We start from the raw sequence: 21,901 nt of genomic DNA on the forward strand, positions 1-21,901 counted from the left end.
GTTCTAAATGGTGTAAATTCCCCTGTATGCATGTCCCTGTTTTGGATTCCTCACTAATTTTTTTTTTTTTTTTGACCTTAGATCAGGATTTCTTTGACTAGGCCAGGATCCTGCATTTTCTCCAAACAATGGAGACTATCTTCATAGTTATGTCACTATCCTACCCAGTTAATTTTTTCTTCCAAGTTCCTCACGTTAATATAATCTTTATTTGAGCAGGAGTCACTGCCACTTCCTTGGTTGTCCTTGGATCATTATTTCTGATGTTTTAAATAACTACAAACTCTTCTGTACAATTAAGTCTATACATAACTAGCTGTTGCATTGGACTTTTTTATTTTCTTTTTCGAAAATAAAATACTTTGTTTGATAGTTTGGGGAAATAGTTAAAAGTTGCTGCATGTTTCATTAGTCTGGGCATATTTTTTCTGAATATTTGCATCCTGCTTTCTGAACCCCTATCTCTCACAGTAACAGTTGAATTACAGTATTCTTTTGTTCTTGATCCCATTTTTACTTTACTGAGTTTAGAAGTTTTTTTCAATTTAAAATAAAATGTAAAAGTGGTATATAATGGTCATTGTTAATGCACTAGATGTATTTAACACCTCATTTCTTTTTCATGACAGACAGCCAGAAGAACTTAGGATGAGTAAAAACAATAATGTTGACATTCAAAGTCCATGTAAGTAAGGTTTTTATTAAATAGTTATAGAAGTCTTTAATCTGCATATATAATACCAATTATAACTTGCTTTATTGGGGCTCAAAGAACAGGTGGATTTTCAGTAATCAAATTGTGTTGGAACCACTTGTCTCAGGGAATGAAAAAGAAATAACTTGTAAACTTCCTTGGATTTGTTTGCTGTAATTGGAACATTTAAAAATAGTCTTTTCTGCAGATGTTTTAAGAAAGTAACCTTTGGAATTCAGCTGCCAAATCACACAGCTGTGTTTGAGATGTATCATTCAAGACTTTCTTAGGCTGAAGCACTACCTCTGTTGTCGTCGCTACTATGACTGTTCTTGATTAGAATATTGAAAATGTATCTTGCATATCTATTGAGAATTGAAGGGAAGATATTAAATGTCTGTGGAAGTATGTTAGTGGACTAGGAACTGCAGAAATGGGGAAATCCTCAAGGTTTTAGTTGATTCCAATGTTTTCTCAAATCCTTGAACGTTTTGAAACTAGCATACGTTTTAAAAGCACTGGTAGCATGTGACTTGATACAGTCAGGATACCATTCATATACTTTTCACAAAGGTTATCACATAAGTATACAAAGAAACAGTTAAGTTGCTTCATGGATTCTAATATGGTGATGTCTTTATGTACAATACTAAAAACAATTAGATGACCTATTTCGCGCGCATCTGGACATTGTTGGCCATTTGACAATTATCGTTGGGTGTTTTGGGAAGAACATTTCACTTGGGAGCACAATCGGCTTGTGAATTTAGCTTGGGTGATAGCCCTCTCCTGAATCAGCAGCAGGTGGGACTGGTAAAGTATTTTCTCTTTAGGAACTAGAGAAGGAACAAATAGTACCCTCTTCTGTATTTACTATGGAATTCAACATTAAGGAGAGAGGGGTATCTACTGTCCTTTATCCAGTAATCTACTGCAAGATGCTTGTGATTAAAAGAGATGAAAGTTACTGCTCTACAGCTGATCCATAGTAATTCCAGTACATTCACTTATTATAACCGTGATTCTGTATTTTAGTCTGTGTACTCTGTGGACGGACAGATGACTGCCCTGAAAAGTATGGAGAAAAAAGGACCTATGTGGAATACAATCTCACTGTTCATTATTACTGTTTGGTAAGTATGTGGTATTGATTTTGGAGCCTGTCTATTTTAACTGGAAAAAAAAAAGTACATGCAACAAGTATTAAATAGTAATAACCTGTCCAAACAGTTGTTGTAACAGTTTTGTTGTTGTAAAGCTTGAACTGTCAGCTTTAACTTGTAGCCTTGCAGCAGATGAAATAAATAAATCTCAACAAGCCTTTATTCAAAGCTAAACTCTGTTCATGATCCATTTAAATGAATTAGTTAGTTCTCCCAACCTATCATAGCAATGGAGGTACATGTTAAGAGAAAGGGAACAGATTGCACCTTCTGTAAGAGTAGTGTGATTTCAAAATTTGGAATGTGAAAATTCCACCCCTTGTGGAAAAAGTAGAGAAAAGTTGTCTTTTTTCCTCGTTTCTCATTACTTCTTTGGCTGTAGTTATTCTCTGACATTACATAGGGCATTGTAACACTTCAGAAATAGTCCTACTTTTCAGTTTAGTAATATGCACCCTACTGATCATATACAGCTACCGTATTATTTAGTAAAAGCTTATAATTTGAACAAAGCTATGGATATAAACTATAGTTGAGTGTCTTTTTGTTATCACACTTGACATCTTCCAAGATTCATATTCTTAAAGGTATACTTAAACTACCTTTCAAACTCTAAATTTTTGCAGGTCTTTAAAATAATGACTACTTAAAAAAAAAAAAAATCAGGGTCTGTTTGTTTGTTAATAAATATATTTTGAAATTTTCCCCCAAGTTTAAAAAAAACAGTCTCAAGAATATCAGGAACAATTTGGGGGTTTTCTTTGTTTGTTTTCTCAACCAGTTCTTTAAAGATTGTGTTGATCGCCGATGGCTTAATAGGTCGGATATTGAATCCTTTAAAGACTAGGCAGAGTGGAGGTTTTCTGAAGTTACATAAAGATAGATTTTTTTTTTCTTAAATAAATTTTAAGCAGCTGGAAGGAAATTGAGGTCTGTTCATGATAATTTTGTCTCATACATAAGGCCATATGAAATGATAGGAAAAGTTCTTTCCTGATGGAGCAGAACAGCTAGGAAAGGGCATGCTTGCAACACTGAGCCTTACGATTTATAAGATATTTTACTGTGATGAGCTTCCTGCAGTCATCTCTTAGGTTTTGGTCCCTACTTCTTTTTAAAAACAAACAAACAAAACCCTGTGATTTCACTTAAATATAGTGAATATTGTATAAGAAAAGAGTTCTTCTAAAAAGAGACCAGTTAGTGGTGCAGTTTCATTTTTCTTTGCCAAATGTCTCACATTTGGAAAAAATATATTCTTAATTGGTTTTGGTATAAAATTTTACATTTATTTGACTAAAATATTGATAAAACTGTAGTTAGAAAATGGTGCTGTATTGAAATTATAAAATGAGATTGTAAAGAATATAGGAGGCATCAAGTTGTGAAACTAGTTATTTGAAATTTGTGACGTAACTGCCTTACTTAGTAACTTTAATCTAAATTACCATCAGGCTCTTCTGACTTGCCTAGTTACTTGATTCTGTTTTTATTTAATTCTCCTCTAAAGTGAATTACTTTTCCTCTTAGGTTGCACTTCAGTACAGATACTTCCTACTGTGCTTCATTATCTCCACAGCACAATTGTCATTCACATTAACTAAACTAATTTAATTTTACTTCCTCTGAAGTTTTATATCCTGAAAGTAATTGTTTGACAATTATCTGAATAGTCCATACACTTCAAAAAGGAAGGTAAAATACACCATCTTGGGCTCTACAGTATTACATACAACTTTGATGTTATGAAATATTTATTTTCATGTTACTGGTTAGTATTCCCTATTGTGTCATATCAGACAAATATATAGATGTTTTGGATCAGTTTTTTAATCATTAAAATGTTTGCACACAAGCTTTGTTAGACTAAACTTCTCTCTTACTTGACAAACACAGTGTAGGTAATTTTAAATCTTTAGGTGGGTGAATGTTTTAAAATACTTAATTTGTTTTCATAGTTGATGTCAAGTGGCATTTGGCAGAGAGGGGAAGAAGATGAAGGTGTAGATGGATTCTTAATCACAGATATTAGAAAAGAAGTAAATAGAGCTGCAAAACTGGTAAGAATGAAGTCTTTGGTATTTACAAGGGAAGAAAGTAACATTTAAGTGCACTTAGCATCACCTGTGGGGTTTGTTTTGTCGTCTTTTCTTTCTCCAATGGGCACTGTGCTGAGCCCATTCAAGTATCTGAATTTTACATTTAAGTAACAAGTATACTGGGTTTGTGGAAGCCACAAGGGACAATAAAACCTGCAGAAGTTTGCTAATATCTTTTGTTTCCTGGGTATATTGCAGATAAATGAATAAGAGCAAATTACAGACGCATAACACCTCACATTATGCTGAGCCTCAAGCTGACATTATATAATTCTATAGATGCAACTAAACCATAGGTACTGGTAAAATAACTTGTATTTTGGCTTACGTGTCACAAGTCAACGTGTATATAAAACAATACATAATCAAAGTCTGTGAAATAACTATATGTCTTTACTCGTTGAAATAGAGCTAAAACACAATAGTCTTGTCACAGTTACAGTCTATTGGCTGATACTCTTTCTTACACACTTCATAATTTTTCTATCGGTTTAATTCCTGTAATTTTACTTAGACTTTAGATGTTAATATTCTGTTATTTCTAAAATAAATTATTCCTAGAAATGTAATATCTGTAAGAAAAAGGGTGCTTCAATTGGATGTGTAGCTCCCAAATGCAAACGAAGTTACCATTTTCCTTGTGGGATACAAAAGGAATGTATTTTCCAGTTCATGGAAGACTTCAGGTAAGTTCTGGGGTTTTGCTGCTTTTTCATTTTCAATTCATTATATTTATACAGGAGGTGATTTGTTTTTTCATGGGTTGTCATTGGATAGGCTGTTAATTATAAATGATATCTGGGTTATCTAAGAAAAAACATCTCATTTGTGGAAAACATGAAGGCCAAGCAGTTATTGCATACCTAGTACCTCTAAACTAAATTCTCAACGCTTTTAAAGATAGAACTTCATGCTTCTACAAGTAGTGAAATTGTTTATAAAATTGGGCATTAAATCCTAAATTCTGAAATAAACTGCAAAATGGCTGGTTTTGGTTTTTTGTTTGCCTACCTCCTCTGCCTTTGTTGAAATGGCAATGGTTTGGCTGCCTATCTCTCTCAGCAGTCAAAACACACTGTATGCCATTCTGTCATGTTTCAAAGCACAAGACTTCTAGATCTGCTTATTAGAGATGGACTGCAGGAGAAATGGGTTTACTATCAAATGCCTAAAAACCGTTCTTTTACTATCATCTGTCCAGCATCTTGGCTGTAGTCAAAATACTCTTGAGTGCATTTGATAACAGCTTTATTCTGCCTACTGTAAGTTGAGTTTGTAGGGTCGGTGGATTGCAGTCTGGCGGGCACTTTAACTTCTTTATTAAATGACTTATTAAGTCAAGCCGTGTAAAAGTAATGGTTTTTCAGAAAGGTTTCTTCTAGAGCTGCATTTCTTGGCTATCTTATTTCTTTGAAAATGTGCTAAATTATAAAATTTATGTGCAAACTCAAAATTGCTCCTTTAACATCATAGTAACATTGAAATATAGGAAGAACTTGAGGTTCTGAGGACAGGAAATACATTATTTGGACCAAAAGAAGTTTTGAGAGAAAGGGAGTATATGATCTCTGTAATTTACAGAGCATCAGTTGGCAACATGCTTCTTCCTCGCTATTGTTCTATTGACTTGCTCTGTTAGATACATTTGTTTACATGTGTGTTGTGGTTTAACCCTGATAGGCAGCAGAGCACCACACAGCCACTTGCTCGCTACCCCCGGCGGGATGGGGAGAGAATCAGAAGGGTAAAAGTGAGAAAACTCGTGGGTTGAGATAAAGACAGTTTAATAGGTAAAGCAACAGCTGCATGCACAAGCAAAGCAAAATAAGGAATTCATTTACTACTTCCCATCAGCACGCAGGTGTTCAGCCATCTCCAGGAAAACAGGGCTTCATCATGTGTAACAGTTACTTGGGAAGACAAATGCTGTGACTCTGAACGTCCCCCCCTTTCTCCTTCTTTCCCTCAGTTTTATTGCTGAGCTTGACGTCATGGTATGGAATATCCCTTTGGTCAGTTGGGGTCAGCTGTCCCAGCTGTGTCCCCCCACAGCTTCTTGTGCACCCCCAGCCTACTTGCTGATGGGGCAGTGTGAGAAACAGAAAAGGCCTTGATGTTGTGTAAGCACTACTCAGCAATAACTAAAACATCTTTGTGTTATCAACACTGTTTTCATCACAAATCCAAAACACAGCACCATACAAGCTACTATGAAGAAAATTAACTATCCCAGCCAAAACCAGTACGTGGCTGCCTTTTTAGCTTGTTGCACAGCGTTTATTCATGAAAAACAGATATAATAGGGAATTCATTTTGCTATCTTCAAATTTTATGAGGAAGGTTCTTAAAATGTTGTATTGATAAGGGAACCTTAAATTATTATTTTTAGATCTTACTGTTGGGAACATAAACCAGTCCAAAAGTTTCTGGATAAAGAATCTAGAGGAACTTCACAGTGTACAATATGCCTGGATTTGGTTGAACAGCTTCCAGTGTACACTGTATTGAAGAGTCCTTGCTGTAAAAACGCTTGGTTTCATCGAGAATGTTTGCAGGTAACACAGGTTCTCCCTTTCTTTTCTCTTTGCACCCACAGAGATCACGTTTCTGTTGTGTTTAAAAATAATGGAACAGTTGCTTAAAATTGTGTAAAATTGCTTAGGGTTAATGTAGGCAGTAGGTATGGCAATATACTAGGTTTGAAGGACAATGCTAAAATTGTGGTTTGGAGACTAGTGTCTTACAAGAAGGATTTTTTTTACGCTGTTAATTCTGCGGGCCCCCCCGTTTCTGCATGTGTGATACACTTCGCGCCTTTAGTTATTTTTAGGAACTGAAGTCCAACCTAGGTAGTTGCCTTCTTGCAAGTCATATGCAGAATCTAAATGCTAAAAATGTCATTTATCCATCATCAGTTCTCTTTGCCTAAGTCCAGAGGCGGAAAAAGTTACAAGGTTCTTTGTAAACTCATTCTAGATCTGGAGGGGTTGACTGAAAAAGGATTCTGCTTTTGTTTATGAACCTGATTCTAGCATGTGAGCTCTTGTCCTTTAAAAGAACAGAAAATGCTCGCTATTTGCTTCAATGTCAAGTGACATCATGATTGATGTCAGCTTTAACATCCGTGTCAGGACAGTATCCATGAATGTAATGGTTATAGATATTAAGGCGTTATTTATTGGCATCCTAAGGATGGTAGTAATTCAATAATTGGTTTGGTTTTTTGTTCTGTTTTTTTTCTTGACACAGTATCAAGCTTTGAGTGCTGGGATATTTTTCTTTAGGTGCACAGTGTGTAATAACAAGGACAAATTTCAGAAAGAAATGTTGAGAATGGGCATACACATTCCAGAAAAGTAAGTAATTTTGTAAATAATCACTCTTCTATAAAAACTTTTATAGGGTGTTAAAACCATTTTTTATTTATTCTATAGAACTGCATCTGTTACTATGTGAAACCTCAGTTCTGCCTTCAATGGTAGAATTGTTTGGTTTGGTAAGGAGTAGCCTGTTTCCTTTTAGTTACGCATAAAAATTGTCAGAGGCCAAATTAGTCATTGCAAACATAAAGCAGGAAGCTCTGAAAAGTCATTTTTAATGCCATGATTCAACCAGGGACCTATTTAAAAGATCAAAACACTTCTTAAATACAATAATTTCGCATTAACATAGAGGTGTCTAAGAAGTGTATTTTCTGTGCCCAAGTTTTTAAATTATCTGAATTTCCGTCCAGACAGTATTATAACTGACTGATTACTCGGCCATACAGCTTCCATCTTCTCCCAAGGGATTGCTAAGGAAATGTTTAGTATGCTAACTAAAGCAACTGCTTCTAAAATTCTGAGCTGTTTTTCATAAGTTTCCACCATTTGATGGGGCTCAAAATAAGACAGAAAGTGATCAGAATGATGTTTCTTTGTTAGAAGTATTATTCTTTAATAACTATTAGTCTCTTCAGAGACTACCATTAATTCCCTCTGGAGACAGAAGCTCAAGATTTTGGAGAGGAAGAAGAGTCAAAATACTTGATGAACTTTGCTGTACTGGCCTGGAAATTTCTGAGTTACTTTTCATGAGACCGTTTTCAGTGGTAACTTGAGTAGACTGCCAAAACAAATATCCATGTCCGCTGTGAGAGAGAAAGCGGAATAATATGAAACAGAGCAAACGTGCACTGAGGTCATGCAAAAAATAATAAATACTTTAATCAAAGTAACTGTACACAAGAAAAAGTCTGTCTGTGTATTTTATAGTATTATTTTTGTTCCTAGACTTTTTCTTCCCCCTCTCAGTTGTCTAGCTGTTGCCTAGAACATTACATGATTGAAATATCTTCATGTGGTTATTACATCTTTTCTAAAGACAGAGTAACCCATTTAAACAATTAGAAATACAGTTGTAATAACAGATCTTCTGCCTTGTTTATAGGGATGCATCTTGGGAACTTGAAGAGAATGCATATCAAGACCTACTGCAATGTTATCAACACTGTGACATTAAAAGATGTCTCTGCAAGAAAGGAAGAGACTATAATGAACCTGATAGGTATGACACTTTTGCAGGAAGGTATAACCTAGGATGGAATAGTTCTTTGGTGGTTTGGGGTTTTTTTGTATTTAAATGCTTTAATACTTTTCAGTATCAGGTTTTAATGTCAAGCCACGACACCGTGTCCAAATAAAATGTGTGGTTTACTCCCTATAATCATGATATTTCAATACTGATTTTCTCTAATTTAATCAGGTTATAAAAGCCAAGAAAACCAAACCAATCGATTATGTTATCTTGTCCTTGTTCTCATTTGATACAGAGCTGAAGTAGAATTTGTACATCCATATAACATGTAGAATAGCATGTGTCTAAACTAATGTTGTGTATCTTTCATTCTTAATTCAACAATTTAATAATTGTTACAATACTTAATACCTTTACAAGAAATTCATTAAAGTACTAGACTTAGCTGAAAATTAACTAGCTGTGTAAAATCAATCTAGCTGCAAGCTAGCCCTCTGCATGCAAATGGCAGCTAGAATATTGCTCATAGCTTAATGAGAGGCTTGAGCAATCATGTAAAAGGATTTATTCTGTTCTACTGGCTTGATTTTTGATTAACAAGTTCATTTTCTGCATTCTTTCTTGTTTTATTTGTGTGCTTCTAAAATGTATATCTTCCATTGGCATGAGTATACTCAAAGGTGTTCAGAGCCTCTGCTTTGAAGACTTGTTTCTGTAGTACTGTGGTAGGTTGCTCCCTGTAGACATTAACTTTGCTTTGTACAGATTTGACCAAACATTGCTTGGTTCATTCATGGTATGTGTGCACCTCAGGATTTACTTTGCCTTTAAGAGTTTTACCTTTAGGCTTCCAATATTTGAACTAATACCAGTCACTTTGTTCCATTGTATGTTTAAGCAAAATTGAAGAAATCTAGACAAAAACCTAACAGATACTTAACACTGTCATTAATGAAAAGTCTTATTCAGAATGTGTAAGAATAATCAGATATACTCCTTTAAAAAATTTACCATTTGGAAAAGCTGAATGGTGGATACCCATAAAATACAGAAGATGTTGCTGGCTAGCAACATGAGGAGAAAATATTGGCTGCAAGCTACTGACTTCAAGGCAGGGGAGCACACTAACTCGTAGCCTCTTTCAATACAAGGTGCTGGAACATGGGTAGCTTTTTTTTTTCTTGTTGCAGCCAGGAATTGTGAGTATGTCTTGTCTGAAGAACGTTCCCCTTGATTATATACAGTCCTACCAGATTGATAAAATCATGCTTTGTTAGTTTAGTGTCTCGATTACGCTTACTGTTGAATATTCTTTGGTTTAACTAGCTTCATTCTTCTGTCTAATTCTAAATACATAACTTTTTAATTTTAGTAAATGGGAAATAAAGCGTTGTCAGTGTTGTGGTTCCCGTGGAACTCATTTGGCCTGTTCATCTATGAAGTCATGGGAGCAAAACTGGGAGTGCATGGAATGCAGAAGTATCTTTGCAAAATCAGGTAAAGTTATGGATGTGACAGTGACTTCTTAAAATGACAAATTTTAATACTGTGTATTTTACAGCTAGCAAATTCACTAAATTAATATAATTTAATCATACAGGGAACTATAGCAAACAGAAAAAGCGTTCTTTGGCTACCTCTGAAAAGACAGATGGGACTTGTTTGCTGGAAGAGCCGTCTCCGAAGTGCCCTCGGCAGTCACCTGGATCTCAACACAATTTTCTTCTCCAGTGTGTAATTTTCTGTTTTCAAGCAGAAACTGATTATAACATAAATTAGTATTTAAACATGAGGAGGTGATGGGTTATTCCATAGGAGAAACTTCTTACACCAAATTGCAAATTGAATAAAATTGGAGTAAAGTTTAGTGATTGAAGTTTTCTGAGTAAGCCATGAACTCTTGTAAATTTGCCATAGTTATTCACATTCAGTGGCATGTAAACCACTTTTTAGTTTGATAAAATTAGGTCCTTGTAAAAGGAATCTTAACAATTTAGAGGTAACTTCGAATATACAAATGGCAAAACTTAAAGCTAAGGTTGCTTATCAGGTTTTTTTCCTATGTTAATAGTGTGCTAGAAATCTAGCTTACGGAGACATTTATATAAATAATGTTTTCCTCTGCTGTAATAAAAAATTTTCAAGTCTGTAGAAACTAATACTTCTAGTTTTTACTTATTGTATCAGTCAGGACTTCCATCTCGTGTATGGGGTGCAACTGAAAACAGATCCTAAAACCACCACATAGTGAATTATTATTTTAAAAATTGTAGTTCAGGCACTGATAGGCTTCATGTAAATGAACATACAAATGAGATTCAGTACTGAAATAGGGGGAAATTATATTGCTACCTTCAAATAAGAAGCGTTTATGCATTCTTCAATTGTATCTCTTCTTAAAATACTGGTTTGACTTACAGATCACCAAAGATAATGTGCCAGAACAACTTGTCACCCTGCTCACGCCTAGAACTTCCAGCATCCCACAGAGTGACGATGTCCTTATCTCCGCTGATGTCAAACAGGAACTGGTCCCTGAGCAAAAAGTATTTTCTTCTATTTTTCTTACATTGAAGAGTATTCTAGCACATGGCTTTATACCATATTTCCTACAGGGTGGTGTGTGTGTGTATATATATATGTGGGGCGTGTGTGTGTGTATATATATATATATAGTGACTACATATACTTGTGTGTGCGCGTGTATATATAGTCACTGGAAAAATCGAATGAGTACACTGAAGAGCTGAAGTCGTAACTTGATAAAGGCTTCTGCTGTTTCTAAATGGTAGAGGGGAGTGAGGAGAAAAGAATGATACCTATTGAGATTTTTTTAGGTTAGGTACTGAGGGGATCAAAACCCAGAAATGCATATTTGTCCTTACCAAAGCATAGCTAGCCATTCTTTAGAAAAGGGGGCATAAAAAGAATCCTCATTACTTCCTTCAAATTAGATGTCCTGAATTTTCAATGTTTTTGCATTTGTATCATAGGAATAGTTCATGATTATGCTAAAATCAGTGGTAAAATGACATGTTTTAATACAGAATATTCAGTTTAAGGATACAAATTTCTTTGTCTTGTTGTGAGTACTTAATTTATGAATTCTACCTGTAATATGTGCTAAAAATTCTGATGAGGGAATTAGTTACTTCTAGGAGGTAGGGTACTTGAAATAGTTTTGGTTTCAAGTTAGAAAACAAAGAAGGGATCTTATTGAGACTGGTGTCTTATTTTTTTTAAATGAGAACTGCAACATTTCTCCCTACTCAAATGTATTTTTGATTATAGTGACAAAGATTAAATATTAGTGAACAGTTGACAGTGTGTTCTAATTTGTTTGCAAAACATCTCTTTAACACAAACATGGTAAGCTTTTCAATTTCTCACTTGTTTCACATTGTTCAAATGTAGAATGATGGTGTGAGAATTGTTTGTCACTATGTTGGTGTAATTGAATTAAGAAAACAACTATTCATTTTATGCCAAGGTAATTATTTCTACCTCCTTTTTCTAGTTCTTAGAGGTACTTTAAAATTTGCCACTACAGAGTTAAAATATGAAGAATCTACACCAAATATTTTACTGATATAATTTAGGCAATACCTAAATGTACTAAAGTGTTTAAAGAGGTGTTTTTCATAATAGGTTTTAGGATGTTTCCTGTATAACTGTTGCTAATTATGAAGTATAGATTTCATCTGAAAATATGTGCAATTTTCTTGTAGGCATTTAAGAAAGGAAAGAAGGGAAGTTTCTAATATACTGAAGGAGTTAAAGCTACAAGTTAATACAAAAACTACAAGGCTTAATATCAATGCAGAAAATATCTGGAATAGTGCTTTAAAAGGATTTAGACAGCGCAACTTCAGTCCTACAAACACCATTGAAATAAAGTTTACAAACTGTAAAAATAGATCAAAGACAGATACTTCTGCTGCATCAAAACACCGTTTCTTCCAATTATTAATGCTTCACCTTCAGAATTCATCATTGTTTGAGGGCACTTCTGCAAAGAACTTGTCCTTTGATTTTCAAGGTAATTAAATGCTTTGTTCAAAAATACATTAAGAACTACGTAACTTGAAAGATTTTTAAATCTTCAGCCAGTATGATTGTCAGTTCACAATTATAGTCCTGATGGATAGAAATTGGTTTTTGAATTTTTTTGCTTTTCAATTCTAAAGGGGGGTGGGGGGTGGATTTGTAATAAAAAAAAATTGGTTTAGTTGGAAAAGTTGATGACAACCAAGGAAAAAAAATAGCCTATAATTAGACTTGGAACTTTTTAATTAATGTATTTGTTCCTTTCCTCAAATTTCTAGAACATTATCTCTGATAGCATGCTCCCTAAAGACCCAGGTTAGCTGCTTTGAGTTCTTATGCTTCAGAATTAAATGTGCATTGCATACAAAGTGGAAGAGGAAATCACATCTCCTCCCAAACCTTGACAGTGAAAATATGTATACATGTTTTACATATGTAGATATGTAAAAAATACCAGTCTTATTGTTTCAACCAGCAGGAGATGGCAAACCTCATTTGTTGCATCTCCTAAAGTAAGAAGGAATTGCATTATGAGATTTTCCATAAAAAGTTGAGGATCACAAATGATTTTTATGCATATGTAGTAAATATATTTTTTTTCATTTGCAGCTGTAAAAGAGAATCTTTATTTTGAAGCTGGTAAAATGATTGCAGTTTCTCTGGTTCACGGTGGCCCATCTCCTGGTTTCTTTTCCAAAACACTGTTCAATTGTCTTGTCTATGGTCCAGAGAACGTGAAGCCAGCTTTGGAAGATGTTGCTGATGTTGATGTAGCAAAAACAATAAAAATGGTAAATAAAACTAAACTTACTGGCAAATTCTTGTTCAAGACTATATTTGGAGATAAAGGGCTCATTGAATATAACTTTAGTTCAAATTAAGAAGCTTATTTTTTTATATACACACACGCATGTAGTAAACATTCCTAACTTTTATCTTCTGATACAGATAAAATATGCAAATAGTCTGTCCAGCCTACAGTCTACGATACATGACTGTTACGAATTCCTTGCTGCTGCTGGATGTTTAAGACCTATAACAGCTTTGTGTGATAAGAATATGCTGGTGAATGACATATTGATCCATCATGTAATCAAGAGAATTATTTCACCCTTGGAAAGGTTTGTTTTGTTTGAGTTTTCAAACTTCCTGGATTTTTTTCTTCACTGAAATACTAAATAATATGTTGCTAAAACTAACTTTCACATGTTCTTATTCTCCATTTAAACCAATGAAATGTACTGTAATTTTCAGTAGATTCAGTAGCAACTGTTAATTAGTTAGTTAAACTGAAAGACTGAAATTATTTCTCTACATAACCGCTCCGTTCCTCTTCTCCTTAGTCACATTCCTTTTTCAACCTCATGAAGAGGACAGATTCACAGTTGTAAACTATAGCATGACAAAGACCTTTGCACTACAAAATTTCTCTAGCTTATGTTCATTTTTAATACAGAATTGCTCGAATTTAGAATCTTTAAATTTTAGAAGTGTTAAACATATGTTTAGAATTTAAATGAGTTTTCCAGAGTTCTAATTAGGGAGTTTGTGTGTGCCATTAGGAGGGCGATAATGTGCACAAGTGTAAGTTGGCCTGCTTCGAATGTAAGCATTGCATTGGTGTTTCCATGAGGTAGTGATGACTTCAAATAGCTGGGAAAGTTGCAGCTGTTGACTATTTTTTGATTGGTCTCTGACCTTACTTCCAATTTGCATTCTTCATCTGCTCAGCAAAAAGGCATTGGATGCTAATTTTTCCAGCAAGTATAGTTGGATTTATACTTAACACATTTATGGTGTTATCTTTGACAAATTTGAATCAACTGAATCTCCAAGAGCTATGAAACAGAATTTTGAATGTGAGGATTTTTTTAACAAAGTTGAGAGAAATTAGTCTTTCAGTCAGGGCCCTCTGTGGCATATTTGACCAATCTATATCACATTTTAAAACTAGTCAGTTAAAAAGTGAAAGGTAATAAGTAGCCTGTTTATGGGAAAATGTGGTTTGTGCATTTTTGGAGGTGGGCTTAAAATGTGCAAAATTGACAGGCAAACTTTTGCTGTACTCAATATCAAGGACTGAGAGTAAGTAAAGAGTCACTTCAGCTGTTAATGTTCTACACCACTGACTGTACACTTTCAACATGTTTATTCCAAATTTTACTGATTCAGCCTATCGATATCTAAGAAATGATGAGTAAACAACTTCAGTAAGATTTGAATTCTGATTTAACATGGTGGTTAAATTGTAAAGCCAGTTGCTTGAAATGTTCTTATCCAGTACACAGTAACTAGTGAAATTTTTTCAACCTGCAGAGCTGTTTCTAAAAAAAAAAAAAAAAAAAAAGAAAATTGAGTTAAATCACAGATTGGTATATAGGTTGGGAGGGACTTCTGGAAGTTATCTTGTCCACCACGCCCTGCTCAAGCCAGGCCACCTAGAACCAGTTGCCCAGGATTGTGTCCAGATAGCTTTTGAATATCTCCGTGGATGGAGACTCTACAACCTCTCTGGGCAACCTGTGCCAGTGCTCGGTCACCCTCACAGTAAAAAAAAGTGTTTCCTGATGTTTAGACAGAACCTCCTGTGTTTCAGTTTGTGCCCATTGCCTCTGGTCCTGTCACTGGGCACTGCTGAAAAGAGCCTGGCTCTGACTTCTTTGCACACTCCCTTCAGATACTTCTACACATTGAGATTCTACCTGAGCCTTCTCTTCTCCAGGCTCAACGGTCCCAGCTCTCTCAGCCTTTCCTTATAGGGTTATGCTCCAGTCCCTTAATCATCCTAGTGGCCCTCTGCTGGGCTCTCTCCAGTATGTCCATGTATCTCTTGTACTGGGGAGCCCAGAACTGGACACAGCACTCCAAGTGTGGCTTTACCAGTGCTGAGCAGAGGGAAAGGATCATCTCCCTTAACCTGCTGGCACCATGATTCCTAATGCTGCCCAGGATACTGTTGTCTGCATTTGCCACAGGGAGAAATAATAGCATGTAAACACATGCAGACTGCAGAAGTCAAGTGAAGGCTATCTTTTAAGACACCTCATTTTGCCTAGGGACAAGGAATTTAAACTGTGTTTTCTAAAGGCATATTTGTAAGAAAAATTCAGTATGTTCTTACATAAAAATAAACCATGGTCATACCGTCAAGTACCAGGAAATAAAGTCAATTTCTGCATATCACTGGTATTTCTTTCATCTGCCCGAAAAGCTCCACAGAAACACTTAGATTGTTAGACTTAAATGCATTTTTCAAGATTAAAATAAAATGAGACTACTACGTACACCTTATTGACAAGACTTGGAGACTGCAGATGGGAACCTTTACTATGTCCAGTCTTACAGCTTTCTAAAATGTAGAGTACAATTAGTTACCTACTGGCTTTCTGATGCATGCTCGCTCTTTTTTTTCTCCTCCTAGTTTTAGGCAAGGTTTGAAAACTCTTGGTGTGCTAGAGAAAATGCAAATGCATCCGGATGCGTTCTCTAGTATATTGTGCCACAAACCTGAAAGACTTTCAGCAGAAATTATTTGTGATCTCTTTACAATCCATTCCTCATCAGATGTAAATAAAGTTGAAGGTGCTGATTTTTGGATGGGTTATTTGCAAGATGTGGAAAGTAAGTAATTTTTTTTTTTCTTTTCCCCCTTCCCTGTTCAGGGTATTTAGCTGCTGGTATACATATAGGAATTGGTTTTTAGAGTTCAGTGGGGTAAATAAGTGAAGGTTTTGAGGTCACTGTCAGTTCCTAATTGTTCCTTCTTCCCCCTCTTCCTTACTAATTATAATTTCTGAAACTGTTGCCCAATTATAATCAAACTTGAGAGGGGTAAATATCTGAAAGATTGGTACTGGAACTCCTGTGAGGTTTGTTTTTTTAAAAAAAAACAACCTGAGTGGTAGAGAAAAATCCTTTAATCTCCTCTCTCCAGCTTTGCTGTGAACTTATTCTTATTAGATAGTGTGTGTCTCAAAAAAGATAGAAAATAGTGGTCTCTTCTTGCAGAAGAGGGGTTTTTTTTCTATTCACTTAAGATTTTTCTTAAGAACTTACTTAAGAACTAACCCAAGTTGCTTTTTCTTGCTAAAATTTTTGTTATTTGGCCATATAACTGCATATTCATTCAGCGTATTGATCTGGGTTTCCTGATTTCAGGGTTGTTTTCCTCTAACACTTAATATGCAGGATAATGGTTATGGGTAATAGGCAATAAATGATACAACCTAATCCTATTTTTCTAGGTGGTGAGTCTGTAGTGACATTGGAGGATATTCTGCTCTTCGTAACAGGCTCTTTTTCTATACCGCCTATTGGTTTTGATCCAGAACCTACTATTAAATTTTTGCATATAAGGTATCCTGTTGGAAACAGACTCCTTAATTGCTTAGAGCTCCCTATAACAAAGACATACGAGCAGTTTAAAAATAAAATGGAGGTCACCATCAGAAACACACTAAGAGTTGAAAGAGAATAAATATTTTTGCTACTAAACTGGATGTTGGAAACTTCAATTTTCTGCAGGAACGTCTGCTTGCGAATCGCTACTGTATTTTTGGACAGCATGCTCTCAGCCTTTTCCCCCAAAGATATGCTAAAAGTAGTAATCTTGTAAGATGGAAAACAATTTTCAAATGAAAATACACTTTATCTGTTGAATCATCTTCCTGTTTGAAGTTGGCTTAAAGAGTCAGCAATCTCTTGCAGAAGTACTTTAAATGTCTACTTTTGCTGTAGACAGGTATCAATGTTACCAAACTCTGTAACATTCTAGCTATTTCCCGCAGGTAAGGATGTTGATTGTATTACATACTTCGGTAACTTATTTATCAAAGTCAAATCAGGTACATTTTGAAGATAACTGCTGTAGAGCTTTCTCTCAAGTAAAACTGTGATGCAGTTCTTCAGTTGTTCCATGTATATTTTTTCAGTAGTTGTTTTTATATTGATTCATTTAGGTCTTGATGATTCATACAAACCTATGAAAGTTAAGAAACTTGGAGTTTTAAGGTCATTGTGGTTAGTGCATTAAAATATAATTAAGGTCTGGAGAAAACTTAGGCAAAATAATAAGGCGCAAAAACAAAATCTGGTTGAACTTGAGTTTCTGTTGTTAAACAAGATCTTTGACATTTGCACACGTTTCTGCATTCTACTGTTATACATTAGTTTTTAATTATACATATAGCTAAAATAGTAAAAACTAGAAGTAAATCTTAAATATGCAACAATAAGTGGTCTTCCAAAATGAAGTATAAGAGTTAGACAATGTTGTTGAGTATGAAAGTATAAGAATTTGTTGCTCATTAGACCATGTTACTTTGTCTTCCATGGCAGTCAGTACTTTCATAGGAATATGCACTAAAACTATTTGTTAAACTGAAGGCAGTCTACCATCAAGCTTGTCAGTGCCTGACACTTTTCTAACTTTGTCTAAACTCTTCCTGTTCAATTGTAGGTGCATTCTGAGCAATTTCAACTGTATAAAATATATTTCAATTCTGCAGTATTTGCATAAATACCATTAAGCCATAAAAGATAAGTAGTGAAATTCCTACATGGTAACACTTTAATGCCACTAATATTAAAACTATGAAACTAAAAGGGCATTTAAGTACTTTTTTTTTTTAAATGTATGCAGGTCCCTCTTTTGAAATTACTATTTCCCCCCCGTCAGTTTGATCACCTATACTATGTCCCAAACACAGGTTGTGCTATAGATGTATATAGATAGATATCTGTATATATCTATATCCACATTCTTCAAAATACTGGAAAGTAATCATACACTTTTTTATTAATATAGCTTGTTTTTAATTGAAAATACAAGCAAGATTGCTTTACTTTTGAATGCCTTGGCAAGAAAGTACATCCACAGTAAACTATAAATGGATAGGTGCTTCTAAAAAAAATAATCATCCAAACTAGTCTGGTTTCAGGTTCTGGTTTATGGTTTACTGCAGGTATTTTTCTAATTAACAAATTGTATTACTAAATGCTAATTACATAGCAGTGTACTGCAACTCAAGAACTGTTGAAGTGGCACTCAAGACTTACTAAATTTGAGACCATGCTATAAAGGGTTAAAGACAAAGGGGCAGGTGCGTATTTATAAATTACACAGTTTACTTAACAATATGCAGGTATTTTGAAATCTTTCTTAAACTGCTACAGCTTCTCTTTCTTTCTTGATCTTGGGAGAGGTGCTAATCTTTTTTTATACAGACCTATTTCCATCACTGGGTAACAAAAACATGCATGCCACTTTTTTTTTTTAAATTTTTTTTAATTTCAAAATCTCTAAGTAAATTATTGCAAGACTTAGATCAGGCATTTCTGACTACTTTCAAACAGGTAAAACAATCTTATCAAAGGCCTGTCATTAGAAATTTAAGAATATTTGAAATTTAGATAGGGCTAGTGGTGTTTTTCTGGTTCTGAGCCAAAAGCATATTAAAGTCCCCTTTAAAATAAATGTTTGAGCTCTTGGAGAATGTAATTTGACTTGTTTATATAGTAAGCATCTTCTCATTCTCTTCTGATTTTTTTTCTCCAATAATATTCCACATTTGTCGTCTTTGCATAATTTTTGAATGTCATACCGCCAATAACTTCTTTATAGTCTTACCCTTCAGAATGATATGTTACCTTTATAAGGAAGGTGGTTTGTTGCAAATTTATTTGCATAATAAGGATTCATGTTGTATGTTCGTATTTTTAAAATATAGTAATGAGTATTATACTTTAAAAATGAGTGGTGTACCCAGTGCAGTATTCCTTTTTCTTGCCTAGTCAGAGATAAATGTCTTCTATAATATTATGTTATTTTTCTTATGGGAAGTACAGAACTTGCAGAAGTAGCAAGCAGAGTGTGGATAATTTTAAAGGACAATGCTTGGACTTTTGGTACCTGCAGTGGCAAGGGAAATGGTTTAGAACTTGGAACTAAATAAACTGCATTTTAAAACCTTCAATGGAGAAAGAAATAATAAGGTAATGTGAATATAAGGCTTCAAAAACAGATAAAAATAGGGCTCACACCTTTTATTGCTTATTAGTTTTGAATTCAGCAGTTGACAGGTTTTATACAAAGGTAGAACTAATCTGTCAGCGGTAAGAAATGTTAACTTTAAAACTATCTGCTATACACTGCTATATCAAAACACGGAATTCATAAAATCCTCTAGTCTCTAGTATTGCTTGAAAAGATTTTTCTCACAAAGAACTTGTTCCCATTTTCTAATACTGATGTGTACACATTCAGGACAAGTTGTCTTTCCTTGTTGGTTTGATCAGCTCCATCTAGACGTTCTAATATAATCCTTGATATATTCAAGTTGTATTCCTAAATGCTACTATGGAGAGGAACTTCCTCTCTTCTGCTCATTTTCAGCATTTATTTATAGAGACCAATCTTAAATTTACTCTAACTTCATTAAAATTCCATTGAATAAGCTGACTTCCAATCCATCAGAACACAGAAAGGTCTCTTTTGTCTGGAAACGTAAGAGCAATTTCTGTAGCTATAATGACCATCAGGTTTTTAATTGCTATAGCAGGTCACTGAAGTGCAATATTATTGGGTAGTTTTCATTTTACATAAACTTTAACCTGAGGCACAACAGGAAATTAGGGAAGTTGCTTACTTTCAGTATTTCTGTAACACAAGGAGAATAAGTGCATATACATTAGCTGTTGTGTATTAAATATATTTTTATAGAAGTTACATCTTTTATAAGATTTGTCAGGGCCACAAGAGAACTATTGCAGTCCTCTTTGTGTTTGGCCAAAGAACTTCACCCTGCAGTTTCTGCATTAAACGCTAAGCTTCCATCTGGAATTAGCACATCGAATAAGCTATTTATTTTCTAGAGTGATCATTTTCTAGTAAACAATAATGGATTAGTATTAGTGATTTTAGTATGGTCTCCTTAATTTAAAAAAAAAAAAAACAAAAACGCAAGTATTTTAGATCTATGTTTGAAAAACGAAGGGATAAGAAATTTCTGTGACTTGCTTTCACCCATGCAAAGGATGCTTACTAGAAAAAGCTGTTAGTGTTTTTAACTGGTTGATGAGTGAAATATAGTCAAAAGGAGAAGAAATCAGTATCAGTTTATACTTAAGGTCTAAATCATCGTGTGCTGTAGCTTTGACTTTTTTCATTAAGATGTTCAGTCTTGGGATTGGAAGACTTGAGGATTTTGAGAGGTATATTTAAAATGTAGAGCAGAGTGTTAGTCATTAATTCACACTCATATTCTGCATGTGCATTTTGAAAATAGTATCCAAAAATTCTCATTCAAATAGAAGGAAATGCAACTCTGGAGGCTACAAAATATGCTTTTAAAGTTTATCTTGATTCTGTATTATACAGTAAAGCATTTTAAAGCTCAAGGTTTACTGGTTTTTTTACTTAAGGGAATTGCTAGTTGGGTAAAAGAAAAATGGAAATACAAAAACTTCTGAAATGTCAAATCATATGTATACAGAAAATCATTGTCAGAATATTAATGTTTGTAAAAAACCAATGCAACCCTCTGATTTTGTATTGCATAAACAAAGTTCTTTTTAAACTTATGGTAATTAGACTGTTATGCAAGAAAGTATAATTTTGTAAATACTTTTAGCTCTAACTTGAACTGCAGGATTGGTGCCTGAAATGTTGTATCTTCAAGCAACATTATACTTGGCAGGTGTAGCATCAGTGTTGAAATAATCAGTAATTGTGGGAAAGAACTCATGTATATGTTCAAAGTGCAATAAAGGGTTAAATTTCTGTTGGAATAAATATGTAACTTTCGTCAGTGTTTTTATTTTGGTGATTTAATGGGTTTTAGCTCTAGAAGTGTTATCACTATTTTCTGTAGTTTCATTTGTGTACCTGTATACCCCTTTATATACATCTATAGCATGTTTACCCAGATACCTTTGTATCCAAAATTGAGTTAGGGTGAGTGGGGCTCTTCCCACTGTAGGATTTCTGTAAGGGCACAGCTTTGGGGCACAGAGAACTGAAGGAAGGCTATGTGTTGGCATATGCTACCCGAGGCAGGGACAAGCAAACATTTAACTATTTTCCTTTTCACTAACTCGCTAAAACTTGATTACTTGATTTGTAGCTAGCTGCCTGTTTTTGAAACATCAGTCCTTTTCATGTAGTTAATCTAAGCACCTCAGAGCTGCCCTGGTTGCATTTAAGCTATTTTCCAGGGAGCTTTTCAGTTCTCTCTTCTTGAAAAATCAGTCTGAGTAGAGCAAAAACTGTTAATGTGACTTTTTGCTCGGAAAAAAAAGGTGGAAAAGAGCACCACCCTGGTGCCCGAAAGATCTCAACCTGTTCTTTGGTTCTCAGCTGGGGAAAAGCACAGGCCCAAATCTTA

The 21,901-nt window shown here is 34.6% G+C and overlaps 1 protein-coding gene across 2 annotated transcripts; it reads left to right on the forward strand.

The window, feature by feature from the left end:
* Positions 1-632: 632 nt before the first annotated feature.
* Positions 633-21,299, forward strand: G2E3 (G2/M-phase specific E3 ubiquitin protein ligase). 2 transcript variants are annotated; one of them, XM_050898034.1, is made up of 15 exons: positions 633-685; positions 1,730-1,827; positions 3,816-3,917; positions 4,518-4,642; positions 6,346-6,511; positions 7,206-7,312; positions 8,385-8,501; positions 9,844-9,968; positions 10,072-10,201; positions 10,892-11,017; positions 12,200-12,510; positions 13,128-13,309; positions 13,467-13,639; positions 15,940-16,139; positions 16,763-21,299. In XM_050898034.1, the coding sequence occupies exons 1-15, from the start codon at positions 649-651 to the stop codon at positions 16,993-16,995; spliced, it is 2,232 nt and encodes a 743-aa protein (XP_050753991.1). In that variant the 5' UTR covers positions 633-648; the 3' UTR covers positions 16,996-21,299. The 2 variants fall into 2 exon arrangements, with proteins under 2 accessions (XP_050753991.1, XP_050753992.1); XM_050898035.1 differs by lacking the exons at positions 15,940-16,139; positions 16,763-21,299 and adding an exon at positions 14,568-14,620.
* Positions 21,300-21,901: the final 602 nt, after the last annotated feature.

The sequence above is a fragment of the Gymnogyps californianus genome, chromosome 5, assembly GCF_018139145.2.
Source record: "Gymnogyps californianus isolate 813 chromosome 5, ASM1813914v2, whole genome shotgun sequence".
Classification (NCBI taxonomy): domain Eukaryota; kingdom Metazoa; phylum Chordata; class Aves; order Accipitriformes; family Cathartidae; genus Gymnogyps; species Gymnogyps californianus.

Bases quoted from the DNA above. Each gene is read 5' to 3' on its own strand.
- G2E3 (XM_050898034.1), top strand. From the start codon at position 649: ATGAGTAAAAACAATAATGTTGACATTCAAAGTCCAT. The intron at 686-1,729 runs GTAAGTAAGGTT...TCTGTATTTTAG, and splicing joins TGTTGACATTCAAAGTCCAT to TCTGTGTACTCTGTGGACGG. The intron at 13,310-13,466 runs GTAAATAAAACT...CTTCTGATACAG, and splicing joins TAGCAAAAACAATAAAAATG to ATAAAATATGCAAATAGTCT.